Source organism: Anarhichas minor, unplaced genomic scaffold (genome assembly GCF_050575085.1).
Source record: "Anarhichas minor isolate MPS153535 unplaced genomic scaffold, ASM5057508v1 ptg000028l, whole genome shotgun sequence".
NCBI lineage: Eukaryota > Metazoa > Chordata > Actinopteri > Perciformes > Anarhichadidae > Anarhichas > Anarhichas minor.
This window is the reverse complement of record NW_027466474.1, coordinates 15,729,648-15,747,524: the sequence shown is the minus strand read 5'-3', so window position 1 is coordinate 15,747,524 and position 17,877 is coordinate 15,729,648. Positions and strand designations below refer to the sequence as shown.

General features: G+C 45.4%; 3 protein-coding genes and 1 long non-coding RNA gene across 5 annotated transcripts; 3 read left to right on the top strand and 1 right to left on the bottom strand.

Moving 5' to 3' along the window:
* Positions 1–1,877: 1,877 nt before the first annotated feature.
* smim19 (small integral membrane protein 19) lies at positions 1,878–3,835 on the top strand. Its single transcript, XM_076103493.1, has 3 exons — positions 1,878–2,137; positions 2,959–3,083; positions 3,320–3,835. The coding sequence occupies exons 1-3, from the start codon at positions 2,013–2,015 to the stop codon at positions 3,376–3,378; spliced, it is 309 nt and encodes a 102-aa protein (XP_075959608.1). The 5' UTR covers positions 1,878–2,012; the 3' UTR covers positions 3,379–3,835.
* Positions 3,836–4,235: 400 nt separating this feature from the next.
* On the bottom strand, positions 4,236–13,335 carry pld7 (phospholipase D family, member 7). 2 transcript variants are annotated; one of them, XM_076103481.1, is made up of 12 exons: positions 11,717–13,335; positions 11,114–11,221; positions 8,863–9,855; positions 8,473–8,654; positions 8,053–8,227; positions 7,851–7,965; positions 6,964–7,091; positions 6,615–6,818; positions 6,269–6,408; positions 5,900–6,065; positions 5,704–5,803; positions 4,236–5,129 (listed from the first exon to the last, which is right to left on the bottom strand). In XM_076103481.1, the coding sequence occupies exons 1-12, from the start codon at positions 11,822–11,824 to the stop codon at positions 4,927–4,929; spliced, it is 2,622 nt and encodes an 873-aa protein (XP_075959596.1). In that variant the 5' UTR covers positions 11,825–13,335; the 3' UTR covers positions 4,236–4,926. The 2 variants fall into 2 exon arrangements, with proteins under 2 accessions (XP_075959596.1, XP_075959597.1); XM_076103482.1 differs by lacking the exon at positions 11,717–13,335 and adding an exon at positions 11,402–11,690.
* Positions 5,318–7,885, top strand: LOC142962834 (uncharacterized). The gene is made up of 3 exons (XR_012957369.1): positions 5,318–6,153; positions 6,245–6,435; positions 6,617–7,885. It is a non-coding gene; the product is annotated as an uncharacterized LOC142962834 (long non-coding RNA).
* Positions 12,061–17,448, top strand: gpr137 (G protein-coupled receptor 137). Its single transcript, XM_076103492.1, has 8 exons — positions 12,061–12,207; positions 12,798–13,274; positions 13,578–13,627; positions 13,735–13,969; positions 14,424–14,573; positions 14,903–15,028; positions 15,128–15,246; positions 16,017–17,448. The coding sequence occupies exons 2-8, from the start codon at positions 12,894–12,896 to the stop codon at positions 16,111–16,113; spliced, it is 1,158 nt and encodes a 385-aa protein (XP_075959607.1). The 5' UTR covers positions 12,061–12,207; positions 12,798–12,893; the 3' UTR covers positions 16,114–17,448.
* The last annotated feature ends 429 nt before the right edge of the window (positions 17,449–17,877 follow it).

Here is a 17,877-nt window from a genome sequence, read left to right as displayed (position 1 = left end):
TCTCGTCTGTGGTGACGTAACGTTGTGCCGACCGACCCGTGTGAAAGGGCTAATTGGAACAAATGCAAAGTTCAAGGTGCCACGTTGTGAGGAAGTAGTTTGTCCCAAGTGAATGCAAGAGTACTTGCTTTGTGAGGGCAGCTGCAGTACGTACTAAACGTAAAAAAGTATGCGACTTAGAACGCAGCTAAAATAAGCATTTAGCTCCGAGCTCCATGTTTTCCTCAGGAGTTGGTGCAGACCAAAAACAGCTCAAAGTGAACATTGGATTCGGGGGACAGAAACATGATTCTAAATGAATTCTAATGTGGCTCTATTTCTGCTGGATGCGAACCTTTAAAGGTTGTGTCCTAACCTCATCAGTGTGGTGTTCACAGCGTGTTTCCATTACCTCAAGTAGTGGACTCTTTATTCACCCAGACTCAAAATCAGCCCTCCAAAACCTCAACACACCATCCTGTAAGTGCCAACGTGTGAATTGTCTGCAACCGCTTTACATCCAGTAGATTCCATCCAGTAAATGGCATCAAGCTATTTGACTAACAGGATAAGCTTATGACTTTTATCCTGGACTGCATACTGATAATGTTATCTATTGGGGGCTGAGCCCTTTCCTCACACCTCTATCTCTACATACAGTAGTTTGCTGCTTTATTAGTGCTCTGAATGTCGTCTATTACTCCTTTAATTATGTTTTACAGTTGGGGGGGCTCTAAAAACCGCCAACAGGGGTATACGAGTCGCTTTATAAAAAAATGTTCATCAGCAATTAAAGTATGAAGGTGATTAAAAATAATGCTACGAGTGTTTTTGAGCTGTTAAAGATGACCTCTGACAGAACACAAGGAGGAACATATCAAAAATAGAAACTCAATACTTATCTCATTTTTACACTTCCAACCAATGTTTATTATTCATATTGTTTTATTTGTGATTTGCCAAAGTAAGATGTTTGAAGTTTTTTGATTTAGGAAAAACCAAAGAACTCCAAGCATATCATTTGAGGCAGATCCACATCTATCTTCCTCGAACCAGTTCCCTTCTAAGCCATATTAATACAGGTCAATTGAACTTGCACTCTCTATAGCAGTCCTCCACCTGAGTCTGACCTGAGTCTGTGAAGTAGATGCTCTGGGAATCCCCTCACACCTGTGATTGTAACCCTTTAATTTCACAGACCGCCTCATAAACCTCAGCAGACTCTTTTACGTCATGGTGCCAGTAAACCCTTACGCGCAAGTGCCAAATTAGATAATATATTTTAATTATATTTCAAGAAATACACAATCACAATCCAAATATATATATGTATGTATATATTTCTGTGGTGGAGGAGGTATTCAGGTCCTTTACCTAAGTAAAAGTAGCAATACTACAATATGCAAATGAGTACAATTAAGTGTATTTTAATGTGTAACAATGCATAATATTCTATAATATCCCAATGTACTAGTAACTACAGCTGTCAAATAAATGCAGTGGAGTAAAAAATACTTGGAATATCTTGAATTTAAAGTGTGAAGGAGCAGAAAATGTAAATACTTGTACTTAATACAATGAGGCAACAAGGGTCATATAGCAAGTGTGATGAAGTGAAGCTGATGATATAACGAATATCTATTTTAGTCATTAAAAACAATAGACTCATTCTTTATACTTTTGGTCGGGTATCTCGACTATTCGGTTCGGAAACATCAGCATGTCATTGGACAGCTACTGAGGGTGTGAGCGGTCTGATCCTAACCGGAAGTGCGTTTGTTCGACTCCTCTCCAAACCCGCGTTTAGAAACATGTCACGTGCATGCTCGGGTTCTCAATTGAGGACTGTAGGAGGCAACAACGCGCCCCGGAGCTCGCGCGCTACCCGGAAACGGAAAAGACGAAGGAGGCGGAGATGACGTCGGTGTTTACAGCACTCGGTTGTGTCCCGTCGCGAGCTGAACGTGAGCTGAGAAAGCGCCTACAGTAGAATCTCCATTTCACACATTTCCCCGCGTTGTTGTCATATTTTAATGGGGGGTCACGGGAGCGAGCCCGAGTCGATCGACTACTCTGTGCACGAGGCCTGGAATGAGGCGACCAACGTGTACCTGCTGGTGATCCTGGTCAGCTTCGGCCTGCTGATGTACGCCAGAAAGTAAGGACGCAGTCAGCTCTCCACGGAATCATTGGATTGTTGTGTTCTTTGCTTATAGATAGAGGTACAACGGGTAGTTGATAGATATGCAGTACAATATATAGTTTAACACCATTTTTAAAGAAATAAATAATTATGTTGTGTAAAATCCGATATTTGAGTAAATATATCATTAAGTTCTTTCACTGTTTGTTGAACATCTCACTGACCTGCACCGTACATGTGTCTTATAGTGTGGCATAAAACATTTAAGAAATATTACATAATAAAAAAATAGCACGAGAGAAACATGTTCACAGCGACACCTATTTTCATCCAGTGTTATTTATTCATAAATATATTTATTTGACATTATGAATACTGCCTTCCCCCCATGGATTGGGAGAAATTTGCTGCCATCCTTTCCAAACTGTTAGAGATGTAACCATTTTAAGATAAGTGATGGTTATATTTCCCATAATGCAATAGTCAGCTGTTTTCTTTTACATATTTTGAGATCATTTTAGGTTCTCTTATGTGTCCCACAATAGGACATTATGTCCCACGAAAGCTCACTTTGAATATGTTAAAGAAGGAACAACGTTTCATCTTGATACCGACAATAACAGATACTTTTTATGTCAAAACAAAGAATCATTTGTCGGGTCGTCTGACTAATTCTGCATTCATGTAAGCCTCCAAACTCGATGTATTTCAATGATGTGTCCATTTAAATTATAGTTGTGAACGGTCAGAAATGAACGGTGATATTCCGTATAAGCAATATGGCCTCTCTCTCTCTCTCTTCCTGAAATCTGTCTCTGTGTTCACCTCTAACCTAGAAACAAGAGGAAGATCATGCGTATCTTCACTCTGCCTCCCACCGTTGGCAGCAGCCCGGAGCCCAACTTCTACGACAGCCTGCAGAAGGTCCGCCTGCGGCAGCAGCTGGAGATGTACTCTCTGGGTGAGCGTCGGTGTAGCTCGCAGGATCTGGGATTATAATTCAAAATGTATCTCTCACCCTGTCCCATTCTATAGAAAAGAGATATGATTATTAAATAATGTTTCAACACATTATTTTCTGGTTAAACACCAGGAAGTGCACTCATGTAAACCTCTAATAACAGACCAATGTTTCAGTTTGATGACCTCAAACGTGTTTCATTCTGGGTACATTCAAATGTTCTCCTGTCCTTTTAGCCAGGAAGTTTGACCAGCAGCAGGGCCAGACAGACAGTGTGCAGCTCTCCATGGAATGAGAGCAGAAGGAAACTCCACCTCGTCATCAGAGGAAACACTCCTGCGTGTTCGAGCCCTCTGTGCGTGGAAATGGAGGGATTTTAAATGGCTGTCCCGATCAGAGATGGAGCAGAAGACGCTGCGCTGAGAGGCGTCTTCGTTCACCTTCTTGTTGTCTCTTTGTCGTCTATCACTAGTGGAGTAAATACAGCCGGACGGATGGAGAAGCAGCACATGGAGCAGAGACTAACATGGATTGAGAAGTGATGAAGCTGCAACTGCAGCAGATGTCACTGAGATTAAAAAAAAGTTAATCATGAAGATTTTTTTTTTGCACATATAACACGATCCTCCAGATTTAACGTAGGTTCTAGTTGGTTTCTGTTTGTTTTTTTACTTGTTTGTTAAATGTTTTTTGTCATTTGTGTCGTGAAATCAAGATTCTCACATGTGAAAATAAAGATACATTAACCATCAGCCAATGTCTTGATTATCAGTCCTGAGACAAAGTCAGATAAGCATAATGAATGGTCTGGGCTTTTGTGGCACAAAAACAAGAGGCGTCTGTCCATGCAGGTAGTTTTAGCACAAATTAAATCCCATTGACAGAGATAAATATATTAAAGGTGTAATATATGGGATTGGGAGAAGCTCTGATAACAGCGCACACGGACGGGACGTGACTTCTCTGCTCAGGTAGACATTACCATGTATCTCTACACAGTAAATAGTTGTTTACTGCTATATTAATGCTCTGAATTGCATATATTGCACCTTTAAAAGCGGCACAATTAAACCAAAGCTACCTGCGTGGCTAGAACACAGGAGAGGTAAGTAAGAAACAAGTTTGGTAGTTAGGATGAGTCGACAACACTCCTTTCATTGCAGCCATGAAGGTTTTATTTCTACTGAAACATCCAGTAAACTGCTCCGTTACTGAAGGAACAGGTCCATTAATAACAAACATAACCCTGGTAATGAAGGAATCGGACATGTTCCCTGATCATCAATACAGTCAGTTTATAGAGAAGTGTGTTTTCTTCCCAAACACAGAACACTTTAATCCAAAAGAGAAAAAAAAGCATGCTCACTATTTACTGTTAAATTGGGTTTCTTTGTGAGCCAGACAGGTCAGTCATGAATGGAACATGTATAGTATTTACAAGCATTATGGACTGACCTATCATATGGTTTCACTACACACAGCTGCTTCAGCAGTGCAAACATGGCCGCTGGTGTATGAACCTCTTTGGAAATGTTTCATCTCCTGCGTGAGATTGGTGAAGCTTGGCACCGACATGTTTAAAGGGAAAATATACAGAATGCTCCAGGCATAAAATTAAATTATACAAAGCGAGCATAGCGAGTATAAAAATAACACGTTTTGCAACAAAATATAAAAAAACAACCAAAAATTATATACAAAAACCAGGCAGCTGGCTGGGAAACCGCAATAAAATAAAGTGTGTGTATTCACACGGTACAGCAAGCGGATTGTGCTGAAGTCCAATAAAGTTCAAGTAGCAGCAGACAGGATGCTCATCTACAATGCAATGTGCAAGGACCCCTCAGTGTGGGCCGCGGGGGCAGACGTCCACGTCGTCCAGAGACAGGCTGCTGGCGTAGTTGGACGTCCAGTCTCTGAGGAACAGCTCCTCCGCTTGGCTCTGCAGGGTCTCTTGGCCCTGTTCCACCACAGAGCCGGTCTGGTTCACCACCAAGCCCGCTCCGGCTGTCTGGGTGAAGTAGTTCTCCGACCAGTTGGACGTCCCTGTGAACACGGACACGTCAGTTAGAACGCACGACCGTCACAGGAACTAATGGGACTACGAGGTTTTCTTCTCTGAATAAAGCATCATGTTTCAGAAGCAAATTTTATGTTTTGCATGAAATATTATCTGCAAAATATGCAAAATTAGTAGTACTTGTCAGGCAAATGTAGGGGAGCAATAAGTACGATATTTCCCTCTGAAATGTATCTCATAACTGTACTTCAGAGGGAACTTTGGTATTTGTTTACTTGGACGCTGCAGCCTCTGACTTGTTTTTGCCACCGACAGGCTCAGATTGTTATCATACGTGTCCAACAACTCTATTGATGGACCCAACCGAGGAATAAAACCTTATTCTTTACTTCTCTGTTTGTTAATGCGTCATGTGACTTGTTGCCAGAAGACAACGGTGGAAACGTGAGTGAGAGTTGGACAGAGCAGTGCCTGAGTAGTCAGGGTTTGTTGTGTTGGAGTACAAAAAAAAGCTAAGCTCATTGTTACCTAGAAGACTTTCAATGTCATGGCTGAATATTTGGATGATTTCAATGATGTCTGTAATTGCTGGTAGCATACCTATGTAGACCACTCTGTCTGTGACCATGTACTTGGCATGATTGACTCGAGCAAAGGGAATCTTCATCTGCTTCCCTGTTGAAGGCACTCCAAATATTTTCTGCACGGAGACAAAACATCAGGAGTTTAGGATACAACAGCATTCTGTTTAAGTCACTGTGTCATCATGCAGGAAATAGAAAACCCCCCAACGCACCACGTCAATGTCACACTTCAGTTGAGGCCTGTTGAGCACCAGCAGGGACTGCAGGAAGGGGAACATGGGGGCGGGAGAGTGCTTCCAGCAGCTGACCAGGAGGCGGACCTGCACGCCTCTGGTGCAGGCCGCAGCACGCAGGGCCGAGTCGATGGCCGGCCAGAACCTGAGAGAGAAGGACCAACGAACCCTTTAGCTTTCTAGAAGACGGGCCGATACCAGGATGTCTTTGGTGCTGGAGGAAGGGATCATGTGTGGGCTACTTAAAAAAAAGATTTCACAGGAGAATGCATTTTCCTCTGTCATGTATTCACACCAGTGTGTCTGTGTCTACCATTGTAACAGTGCAGCGGTAATCACTGGGGTCACCTGAGCGGCTCCGTGTACTGAGACAGAGGGAGGTAGTCCATGACGGAGACGTGAACGAATCTCTGGGCATCGTCGATGACGGACAGGATGGTGGAGAGATCGTCGGAGCGGCCGCGGGCGGAGATCTGCGGAGGGGAGCTCTGCAGGAGACGGATGCAACGCAGGAGGTGAGAAACACGGGAGCAACCAGAGAGGACATGCTATCTTAGGATAATCAATTTTTAATGTGAAAATGGTTCAAACTAATTTGTCACATGATGATGTAAATGCTATTCTCCTATTCCACTGAAATCTGCACAATGTGTCTTCCTGTTGGAGGAAGCTCAGAGAGTCGATCTGTACTTACAGACAGGTAGACTTGAGCAGGCACTCCGTTGAACTTCAGGCGCAGGGGATTCTGGGAGCTGGACAGGGCGGAGAGACGAGCCGGCCAGTACGGCGGCAGGGAGCCGTTGCTCGCACCGCCGACGCTCCAGTACACCCCAAAGATCCGAGAGGCGTCCTGAGCCAGGCAGCTGCAGTCCTCCACCGACAGGCCCACCTCCTTCACCTCGTTTCAACAAAGCACACGGCGGGGTTACTTTCTGTCTGACATCTAGAGTCTGTAGAAATGCTATTAACTTGCTGCCACATCAGTTCAACTGAGGTCAAATCTACTGCTACATCTACGCCTGCTAATGCGGACGCCGTGCTACCTGACTCAGAGAGCGCCAGTCCATGTTGGCACTACCCAGGTAGAAGTGCTTCTGATCCACCACCCACAGCTTGGTGTGGACGATGCCTCCAGTGACAGCCTTGAGGTCTACCTCTCTGACTTCTGCACCTGGAAATAAAAATAAAAACACGCAGACGATCAGAAATGACTGCAGTCATCACCCCAACTTGTTGGATAGTAGTTTATTTTTAAACCGGATTAAATCATGGTTTGACTTTTAAATCACGTTTATAACTTTTACCAGACTTTATAACCAGCTTACATTCAGAAAACTTGACACGTTAGTGTAGTTTTTTTCTCTCGATCAAATTTGATTGTTTCACCAAAACTTTAAACATCAATTAAAAGTGTGGTCCAGAATAAAGTTAAATTACACTTGAGTTTAACTTTCAAATGGATTTTTTCTTACAGTGTTTTTATTTGGTTTATGTGTTATTTTTGCTGTTGTCCATGTTTTTTTTTTAAATATTATTTTGGCATATTTCTGCATTCATTCGGCCAACAACTTTTCTGTTGAGCCATCGTGTGTTCCATTGGGCTAACTGACTGACTTTTTAGCTCGCTAGCTAGCAAACAATATCATGTTTTAAGGACTAAAGAGCAGATTAAACTTTGATTTGGGTTTAAACTTGAATTTACTGAAATCAAGACTAGTTTTTTTGTGCAACAGAGCTCTGCTTACTTATACATTTGCTCAGTTTAAACCTAGTTTTGCTAAACTCTGATTAGGACTAATCTTAGATTAAATGAATCTGTGTTAGTGCAACCCAGCCTTAGTGTGTGTTTTAACATACAAATGATGTGGCCTAGTTATATTTTACACACGACACAGAGGCAACGAAATCCATACTGTGGGTGACAACGTACCTGCTGCAGCCAGTTCTGCCGTATCTTCACTTGAGGTCTGGGGGGCGTTGACAGCGATCTGGAGTTTCACACCTTTGGATTTGAGCCGTTTAAGTTGCTCAAAGACCAGTCTTCCCTACGAAAGTGTGTAGACGTGATGTCACACACATTGGAAGTTCAAATGATACTGCATCATGAGATTAGAGCATGCCACTGAGCTCACCTGAGAGTCAGAGGAGCCCGCGAACTCGTCGCCCCGCAGAGTGAAGTAGAAAGCGGCGATATGCACCGAGCTGTTGGCCCTGTCCAGCAGACGTAGCCAGCTGTCTGCGATGCTCCGTCTGGATGAGGGAGCAGACTCGTAGAGACCCTCAGGGATGCTCTCCACCAGCTGCACTCTGAGTAAAGAGGGGAGAGACACCAAAGCTACAACCACTTACAAACAAAACCGCCATCATCTTAAACTAGAGAAGATTCTTTTTGGCCTCTTTGCCTTTACCAGATAGGACAGACTGAGACTGGAAAAGGGGGAGAGAGAAGGGACGACATGCAGTACAGCGCCATGAGCCGGATTTGAACCCAGGCCGCTACAAATTCTCACGTTTTGTCACAGCTAATGTCTCACGAAAACAAAGCGTCTTACCGACAATCGGTGCTGCAAGGCTCTGGTACAAAGCCCTCCAGCCAGTGCAGCTCCAGCTGAGCTGCGAACTGAGCCACGGACAGGGGAAGGCCGTAGTGCCAAACGTGCTGGCTGAACCCCCCTAGAAGCAGCAAGGTGGTGGGCAGGAAGCAGAAGAGGGCGAAACTGGAGCATCCAGAGCTCTGCGGAACAAGACCAGCACCAGTTTAACTCGTGAGCGAATGTGTGAAGCTACGATGACCGCTTTGACAGGAGACTGGGAAACAGCTGAGGACCGTGTTGCATGCCAAAGCTGTCACTGCAGGGCGTGGTGACATTCCTTTGTGTGTGGCTGACTCTGCTGAGACCACCGAGACGACAGTATGAGGCAGTAAGATCTACACGGCTCACCTTAGTTGACCTGGCTGACTGAGCTCTGGCGGGCTTCTCTGGCGCTACAGGAGAGGTGGAGTCGGCGACGTCAGCAAGATCTGAAACCTCGGGCTGGCTTATTGTGAGCGGTTTGCGATACTCCTCCACTGAATCGTGGCCCGCAGACTCCTCACCCGCAGACTCCTCACCCGCAGACTCCTCACCCGCAGACTTCTCACCCGCAGACTTCTCACCCGCAGACTTCTCATCCGCAGACTCGTCCTCGCATTCAACGTCTGACGAGGACCTGCACTCCCTAAATTCGAGCGTGTGCATCGGCTCCGTCTCCCACGGCGGCTGTTCGTCCATAATAGCCTTCTCTTTGCTAACCTCAGTCGAGTGAAGGATGTCCGCAGGCACGGAGTTTACCATGTCTCCAGAGGCGGCGAGGGTGATCCTGCTTCTGACCACAACACCGTACTCCTTTTCTGGGTCATCCTGTTCGGCACCAGCTTCTGTTTCAAAGGCGTGGCGCTGGTCTCGCTCTTGTACGTGCTGCTCCGACCCTTGCTCTGGTCTGAGGGCAGGCCTGGGGCTCGCAGTCATTGACGAGTATTGCGCAAACTCGGACAAACTCCAGCTCTTGGGTGCAGTAACCAGGGGACTATGGGCTGCTGCTGCTAGTTCTGTGCTGCCGAACAGAGAGGGGGCTTCCAGGCCCACATTGGGGACGCGGACCGTTGGGAGGGGGAGTGCCGTTTCTCTGATGTCGGACGGCTTGGATTTCGAGGCCTCCGCACTCCCACTTGCGGCTCTCCCCGGAGGCTGAGCTCCGGGGAGAGGGGCATCTTTCTTGGGAGCGGGCGGCTCCGGGGCCTGGCTTGCAATGGCCGGCCGTTTGTGGAAAGTGGGGATCCGGGAGACGGGTTTCCCGCCTTTGCGGTTCATGTCTTCTTTCTCCTCGAGCTCTCTTCTTGCAGCCTTGTCGTCAACCCGCAGGCGGTCCAGCACAACTCTGCAATACTTCAGCTCCTGGGGAAGACAGCACTTTATGAGACGAAAACAAACAAACATGCATCTTGTGTGTAGCTTATATGAAAATCGATCTAAGTTTTAACCCAGTGGCTCTATGGCGACATCCTTAGCTGCACATAACACCTTAAATAACTTTTTTTTAAAGCCAGCAGTTAAAAAGACATTGTAATCTTTTGTCTCTTGTCTTGACACTGTGTAACAACGATACAGTAACACTGAATATTGCCTGGAGATGCTTCCGTAGCATGAAGGCGTGGCCGCTCTACTGGGTCATATTTCTGCGGCTGCTGCATTCATTTTACAAGATGTATTGTAGTCCTCCCGTTAACAATGACATGTAACTTTTCAAACAGTGTTTAATTTACTTTACATTGATGCTGCTGAACTGCTACTAATAAGTGATTCTTTTCCTCCAATGTTTTTAATTTGTACTCGTCACAGTAAGACAACCCCTGGTGTAAATAATTCATGGTGGACTCCATTGAGCTGCTTCGGTTTCAGGGCCCTGCCATAGAGCATAGTGGCTCACTGTCACGGCTAACCGGGGACACCTCAATCATCCTGCAGGGCCCTCGTTAATGTTATCAGTGACACCTGTGCTTGTCCCACAATGACAAGACACAATGTCTGCTGTGAAGAACTATCCAGTCCAGCTGATACAGCATTGTTTGGGACAAATGTCAATGTCTCTTGTTTGAAAAAAGCACAACATAATTCTTTTTTAAGATGATGCTTCAAATAAGATTTTTTTTGAAAGAATTACGCCCATGATATATACCAAACAGGACATTTTGCAGTTAGACTAAAAACATGTTTTTTTAAGTTACTTGAAACATATTTTGGAATTTACTGTAACGTTTTACACTACAATTTATAGTACATTATCTGCCAGCCCGTACACTGATAACAATATATAAATACGTTAACTTAAAGCCTGACTGACTTACACTGACAGTCCAACATTGTTAGTTAAATTAAATTTGTGGGCAGATATGCAAGTCGTGTTCACCTGAGCTTCACTGCTCTACAACCATAGACTAAATGAGATTAGGACACTTCCGCACTAGCCTGCGAATATTTCCTGATGGCGATAAGAAGCTGCAGCACAGACACAGAGCTTCATTTCTCTCACCACGTGGCTGCATAAATAACAGTTATCCAGTCGGTCTCGGTGGATACGCTTCTCCGGCCTGTACGAAGCACCTAACAGCATGAGGTGTGTGTGTGTGTGTGTGTGAGGTGAATTATAGACTACCGTTACACCAGCCTCCTCAGCAGTTTCCTCCTCCAGGTCAGCAGGGACACTAGGAAGCGTCTCCATCACTTGGCCCCGGACAGACTCAGAGTCTGACTCATCCAAATCCTGACGGGACAAGATCGGTAACGTTCCGTTAACGAGACACCGCAACAAAGCACCGGTTATATTCCACAGTGTAAGATTGAAGGACGTGTATTTTAACCTACAAAAAAGGCCAAAAGTAAAGACGTCGTGTTATCTTCTTCACATAGTAAACACTGTCAGCGTGAAAAAAAAAACACTTACCATGATGCAGTAACTTGCTAGGTAAGTTCTGGCTGGGCGGAGGGGTTTGACGCTCGCGATGCAGTTATTAGCTATTAACGGTTATGCTAACCGGATAAACAACTATGACATACGTAAAGTAGTAGTAGCAGTATATATACGACAGTTGAATGCAGGCTGGTTTCTATATAAGCCCTTCTGGAGTGTTTCTCTCGGGTTGGACAGCTAACGTCACCGTCGTTGACGTTAGCGAGCAAGCTACGTGGCCGACTGTGAAGTTTTCCGCAGCGGAGGGAGGAAGAGGAGGCGGAGAAGCTGAGTTATAAAAATACCCACCTCGTACGTAGCTGTCCTCCGAGTTGCCGGCGGCATCGCATCCAGCAACTCCACCTCAATCGCCTGACTGGGGCGGATGGACCTTCTGGATCGCAGCACCATCGACATGTTGGACCACGTAAACAATGCAGCAGCTCCTTCGTGATGCACGAGATTAACAGCAGGCACGTTTGACTTGCTGATGAGACTCCACTCTGGCTAAAGTCGAGTATAAAAAGGGTCGCATTGAACAGCTGCCAGGGTTATTAAAACACCTTTCCCAGTGACATCAAAAAAATACCCGTAACGTTTAACCCGATATGAACGCGCCGTGCTTCTCGAGACAAGTCAACAACAACTTGAAGAAACCGCGATTTCCCGTCATCGCTGATTGGCGGTTGGATTCAAAGCAGTGGCTCCGCCCACCAGACATACGTAGAGCACACAACACGGAAACAAGGGATCACAGTCGTCTGCTGTTATCCAGGAGCTCGGTGTTCACTTCAAATCAGGTCTGTTATTATTGTTACGTGAAGACTGACAGCTCTTACATTTGGTGTTCTATTGCGAGAAAGCAAGAGCGCGACAGAGCGACGGGAGAGCTGACATTCACTCTGGTGAACAGAGTTAGTTTCAGTTAGCTGAGCTGTTGTTGAGCTGCCTGAACGGAACTTGAACCGACCTGGTTGTTTATGTTCCAAAGAGCAAAGTAGATGCATGTAGCGAGCTAGCTGGGTTACTGAGTGTCAAAGGTCACCGAACAATACCCAGGGCACGTGAACAACGTGTACAATGTGATGTCCCGCGAGCATCACATGTCTGTCCGATTTCTGCTTCAATTTGTTCTGAAATACTGAAGAAAAGCAGCTGAAAATGAAAGTTCCTGTGTGGAGAACAGCAGTAGGACAATCTCCTGTGATCTGGCAATATTTGTTCACTCACTATTGGTCATTGCAGAATATTATAAGACAAAAGTATTGGCCACAACCTCATAAGGTTTCATGGTGTATATGAAATATTAGTGTTATTGGTCCTCCATACTGCCCATCTCTTGCTCAGTGTTCTGCCCGTGACGTGCTGACCCCTGGTCATTTTGTTTCAGGTCTCCCATGGGAACTGTTCGGGCTGAGAGGGGCAAGGTTTAGCAGTTTGTATTTTGTGTGATGACGGACAGATAGTCCGTCCCGTCAGTACTCCAATGGAAGCTCCGGTCACAGCCGCCCCTCCTCCCAACTCCTCCTCCCTGCCTGTCCCGGTCCCCCTGCATCCGGCCGTCGCCCCGTCGGTCCAGCTGGGCTTCACCATCCTCTACATCACCCTGTACGCCGCTCTGTTCCTGGTGGTGTACGCGCAACTCTGGCTCCTCTACCTCTACAGGCACAAGCGCTGGAGCTACCAGAGCGTCTTCCTGTTCCTCTGCCTGCTCTGGGCTGCCATCCGCACCACCCTGTTCTCCTTCTACTTCTGCAACGCTCTGCAGGCCAACCACCTGCCCGTCGCAGTCTACTGGCTGCTCTACTGCTTCCCCGTCTGTCTGCAGTTCTTCACTCTCAGCCTCATCAACCTGTATTTCACTCGGGTAAGACCGGGGAGAACAGGACAGGGGTTGTTTTCTTGAAACTAGGACACACCTACTGCAATGTAGAGGGGAGTACTGATTAAAAAAAGATGTTATGCCATAGATAAATAAGTGAAAGTAAAAACAAGTTTCACGGTCTTTGAGGAGGGGGAATTCCTTTCACAAGCCGTCTGCATAACAGCTTTAAAGTGAAACCTTGTGGAGCTTCAGAGAGACTGAAAAGAAAGAAATGGTTCCTTTCAGTTTCCTTCTTATTGTCACGTTTGTGTTTAGTCTGTTGCGTATTTCTCTCTTGTACCACAGGTGCTACTCAAAGTGAGACAGACGTATAGCTCAGACGTTGACAGAGGAGTGTAAGTATCACTCTACTGTCAGAATAATACAGTATCAAGCCTTTGTTTCCTGAACCCTGATCTCGATTAGACCCCGATGAGCACTAATCCATCCCTGTCCCCCTCAGGTGGCTGGCGCGGTGCATGTACGGCGCCCTGAGCGCCGTCTTCCTCTGTGTCAACGCGGTCTGCGCGGTCCTCGGGGACAGAGACAGCGGGTCAGGGGAGCGGACCTGGAACCTGGTCCTGGTCCGAGTCCTGGTCAACGACTTGCTCTTCATCCTGGACGCGGTGTTGCTGGCCGCCTTGCTGCTGCTGCTGACCAGATACTCGCGCTCCACCAGCCCCTACCTGATCAGCAAGGTGTGCTCGCCATCGGGCTTTGAAGTGATGCAGCGTTGACTTTATTTTAAATAAAAAGTGGAAATTAACATATATATTAAAGGGGCGCGTCAAGATTAGTTGACCCCTCATGATTAGTCCTACTCTCTGTCTCATGTCGTCTGTGGCTCTGGAGGAGTTTTGTCAAGTCTGAGAAAGTGACCCTGGTGACATCACTATGACGTCATCAGGGTTATCTCGGCTTGGGCTCGGAGAATACACATTTATAACTACAAACTGGAATTGGGGCTGTTTACCAATCTGGGAGGGTCTACTGAAAGGGAATATTGAGTTGCATTATGGGAATTCTAGGGGCATACTTTAGGGAAGTGCAATACAAGTCACTGCAGCGCCCCCTAAAACACAAGCCACTTCTCTGTAGTTCTGGTTGTACTCCAGACTGACGGCGTCTTTTTTTCTTCTTCTACCTGACCAGGGGACCACAGTGTGCCGCACAGCGACACTGGGAGCAGCAGTGATCTTGTTGTTTGCCAGCCGAGCCTGCTACAACCTGACGGTGCTCATTGTGTCCCAGAGCCAGCGCGTGGAGTCGTTCAACTTTGACTGGTACAACGTCTCCGACCAGGTGAGCGTTTCAGTCCGAAAGCACAGCGCATTGTTCCAGTTGGCAGTAACGGCTGTCGATATTTTCATATCTCAAAAAACGTCACGATAAGCCACGGCCAGTAAAAATGCCAACACACCACGAGATAACCCTCTCTGTGTGTGTGTGTGTGTGTGTGTGTGTGTGTGTGTGTGTGTGTGTGTGTGTGTGTGTGTGTGTGTGTGTGTGTGTGTGTGTGTGTGTGTGTGTGTGTGTGTGTGTGTGTGTGTGTGTGTGTGTGTGTGTGTGTGTGTGTGTGTGTGTGTGTGTGTGTGTGTGTGTGTGTGTTGCGTTTGCGTTTGCGTTTGCAGGCTGACTTGCGAAGTGAACTGGGTGACCGGGGCTACCTGGCCTTTGGCGCCATCCTCTTCATATGGGAGCTGCTCCCGACCAGTCTGCTCATCCTCATCTTCAGAGTTCGCCGGCCGGCTCAAGAGGTAGTCGGCACAATCGGATTTAAAAAAAAAACGTAGAAATGACACATGAAGCAGTGAAAGTCTTTTAAAGCTGTGTGTTTTTTTTGTTTTTTTACACAGACCAGCAGCATGGCCGTCAACAACAGGGTCCTACCTCGTCCCTATTTCTTTGATGACCCTCAAGGCAGTGACGAAGATGCTCCTGTTCCATGGGCACGCGGGTCACATCCGCACTCGAGGTACTGTCATCACACAGGTGGAGCTGGAACCATTAGTCAGTCAACAGAAAGCTGCTCATCCACTTTTCATATTTGATTAATGATTGAAGTTGGTTATCAAGGAAAATAAAATGCAAACGTTCCCGTTCGGCCCCAGCTTCTCCAATGTGATCCGTTGCTGTTTATTTCATGTAGGGCTGCAGATACACAATCATTTCAGTCGTTGATTGACCTGCAGATCACTTTCGCACTTAATCGATTCATCGTTATTTGACAAAAATAATTGAAAAATGACTCGTTTTGTTCCACCGGCAGTCAAGACTCAAAGGTATTCACGTCACTATGATAGAAAACGAAGAAACATAACACATTTTCATATTTAAAAAAACTTGAAACAGAGATTTAGAACGTTTTTGCTTAAAAAAATGTCTGAAACGGTTAATCAATTATCAAAGTTGGTGAAGATTATTTTCCTGTAGGCTGATGTATCAATGAATGGTTTGAGCTCTAATTTAATATCATTGTAAATTGAGTATCTCTGGGTTTTGGGCTGTTGGGGAAACTGGGGCAAGCATTTTCCACCGATTTCTAACAATCTATAGACAAAACAAGTAACAGACTAATAGAGAAAATAGTTGGTAGATTAATCACTGATGAAAAAAAAAAGGTCCTCCAGGGTGTCTGCAGGACAAATCATACAAGTTTTAAATTACACATCATGAGCGTAGGGCCTTAATACATCTAGAACAGACTAATAGTGTTCTCATGTGTGCTTCTTCTCACCGTTTCAGCTGGTACGGAGCGGAGACCGCTCCTCTCCTGTTTGCCAGCAACCCTCCAGACCAGAGCCACCAGCACCACTCGTTCTACTCCACCCCCCAGAACTGACCTCCACTTCCCACCACTATCGGGGGGGGGGGGGGGGCGCAGCGTCCCCGAAAGACATTCATCTCAAGGGCAGACCGCACACAGCTGCCGCCCAGTAGTACCTCCCTCTGTGGACAGTTTTTGCACTGAAGACCTCAGGAATTCATCAACAAACAGTGAATATGCACCTTGTAGTTTTGGAACAGAGAATATATAGAATTTCTTTCTTTTCGTTTCTTGGCTGGAGAAGCCCCGACAGACAGAACATTGTGATCAGTGATCTTATAAACAATAGTGCGAGATTAAGTTACAATGTGTTAGCATATTTTAAATCCTTCGTTGTCCTATTGTTGATTAATAAGATGAACTAGCTCTTACTATTCCCTAACAATTGCACATTTAGCTTCGTATGCATTCCTTGTCAGGAGAGTGCAGATCTCCGCCAGGTGGGTCTGAACCGACCGCTGTCAAGTTCAGTTAGCTGTGAGCCATACACACCTTCTCAAACAATAAAAGTGTGCAAACTATAATCCCCTCACTTCAGATCGTGGGCGCAGAGTAGCGACATTTGACACTCAACTGTGTCATCACCAGTGGCCCCTACTGTTAAGAGCAGCGAGTGAGGAGTCAGCATGAGACGGGAAAACAAAAGGTGTTTTGAGAAAGTGTGAGTCGCCGCAACCACGAGAGGCCCTTGAGCTTGCAGTCATAACCGGCCACCCAAAATATTATGCATTATGCATCCTGCAGCAGAATGCGAGGCTAGCCGTGGACAGACACATAGGTGCACACTCACTCACAGACGCGCACGATCCTCCTGGCGGAGATAATTAATGCACATAATGTAGTTGATAAGCTTGCAGCATGTGATGAGCCTTGGAAACAACCACTGACAGTACCAATATGCAGTTTTGTGAAGAAGGTCACATCCCTCTGATACTGTGTGAAGTCACTAAAATATATATAGTATCAACGGGTCACTTTTGGCATTCCGTTTCTTTCAGACCAGTCATGTCTTTTGGCACTTTCGATAAATAGTTCCACATCAGCAGGTTGTCTCTCTTCTAATCTCATCACTGCAGGTATTCACCTCGTCGAGTTGTTTCCTTTAGGGCCGCTGTCTGCCATTTTGGTTTCTATGTCACTTTTGCGAAGTTTAATCATTTTTATTTTTAGAAGTCGCTTTTGATTTATTCCCTTTCTGTGCAATTGTATTTTGATGTACGTTTAACTTATTTTATATGAAAAATCAAATGTGAGTTTCCTTTACATTCCTCACAGCAAGTCACTTATATTTGTACCACATGATTGATATTTACTGTGTAAACAGCAAACCAATAAAACAATCTAAAGGAGCTTGTTTGGCCTGTTTCTAAGCAGAAAGCGCCGTGTCAGACCACTTTATTTACTACAAACTGTACTTTCCAAGGCACTCCAGAATGTTTTAGAATTTTAAATGTTTATTCATCTGTGAAGGTCAGGTCTCTTATTTCTTTGGTCTTTTATATTGGCTACACTTTATTTTACAAGTCTGTGATTTCTGCATAATTTCCTAAATCATTTCTAAGGAAGTTTCCATTAAAGAATGATGCAATTTGGTATTAATTGTGGAAAATAATTAGCTTGGTACTCTGAACATAAATCTGAAAGAACACGCATTTCAACAAAATCATGTTTCCAATAAATGAATGTACTCAGGTTGGAAGAAAGCATTTCTTTCCTATAACTAGCAAGAAACGCATAAGTCTAACAACAACATTGCTTTTACAATAATAAAAGCAGATA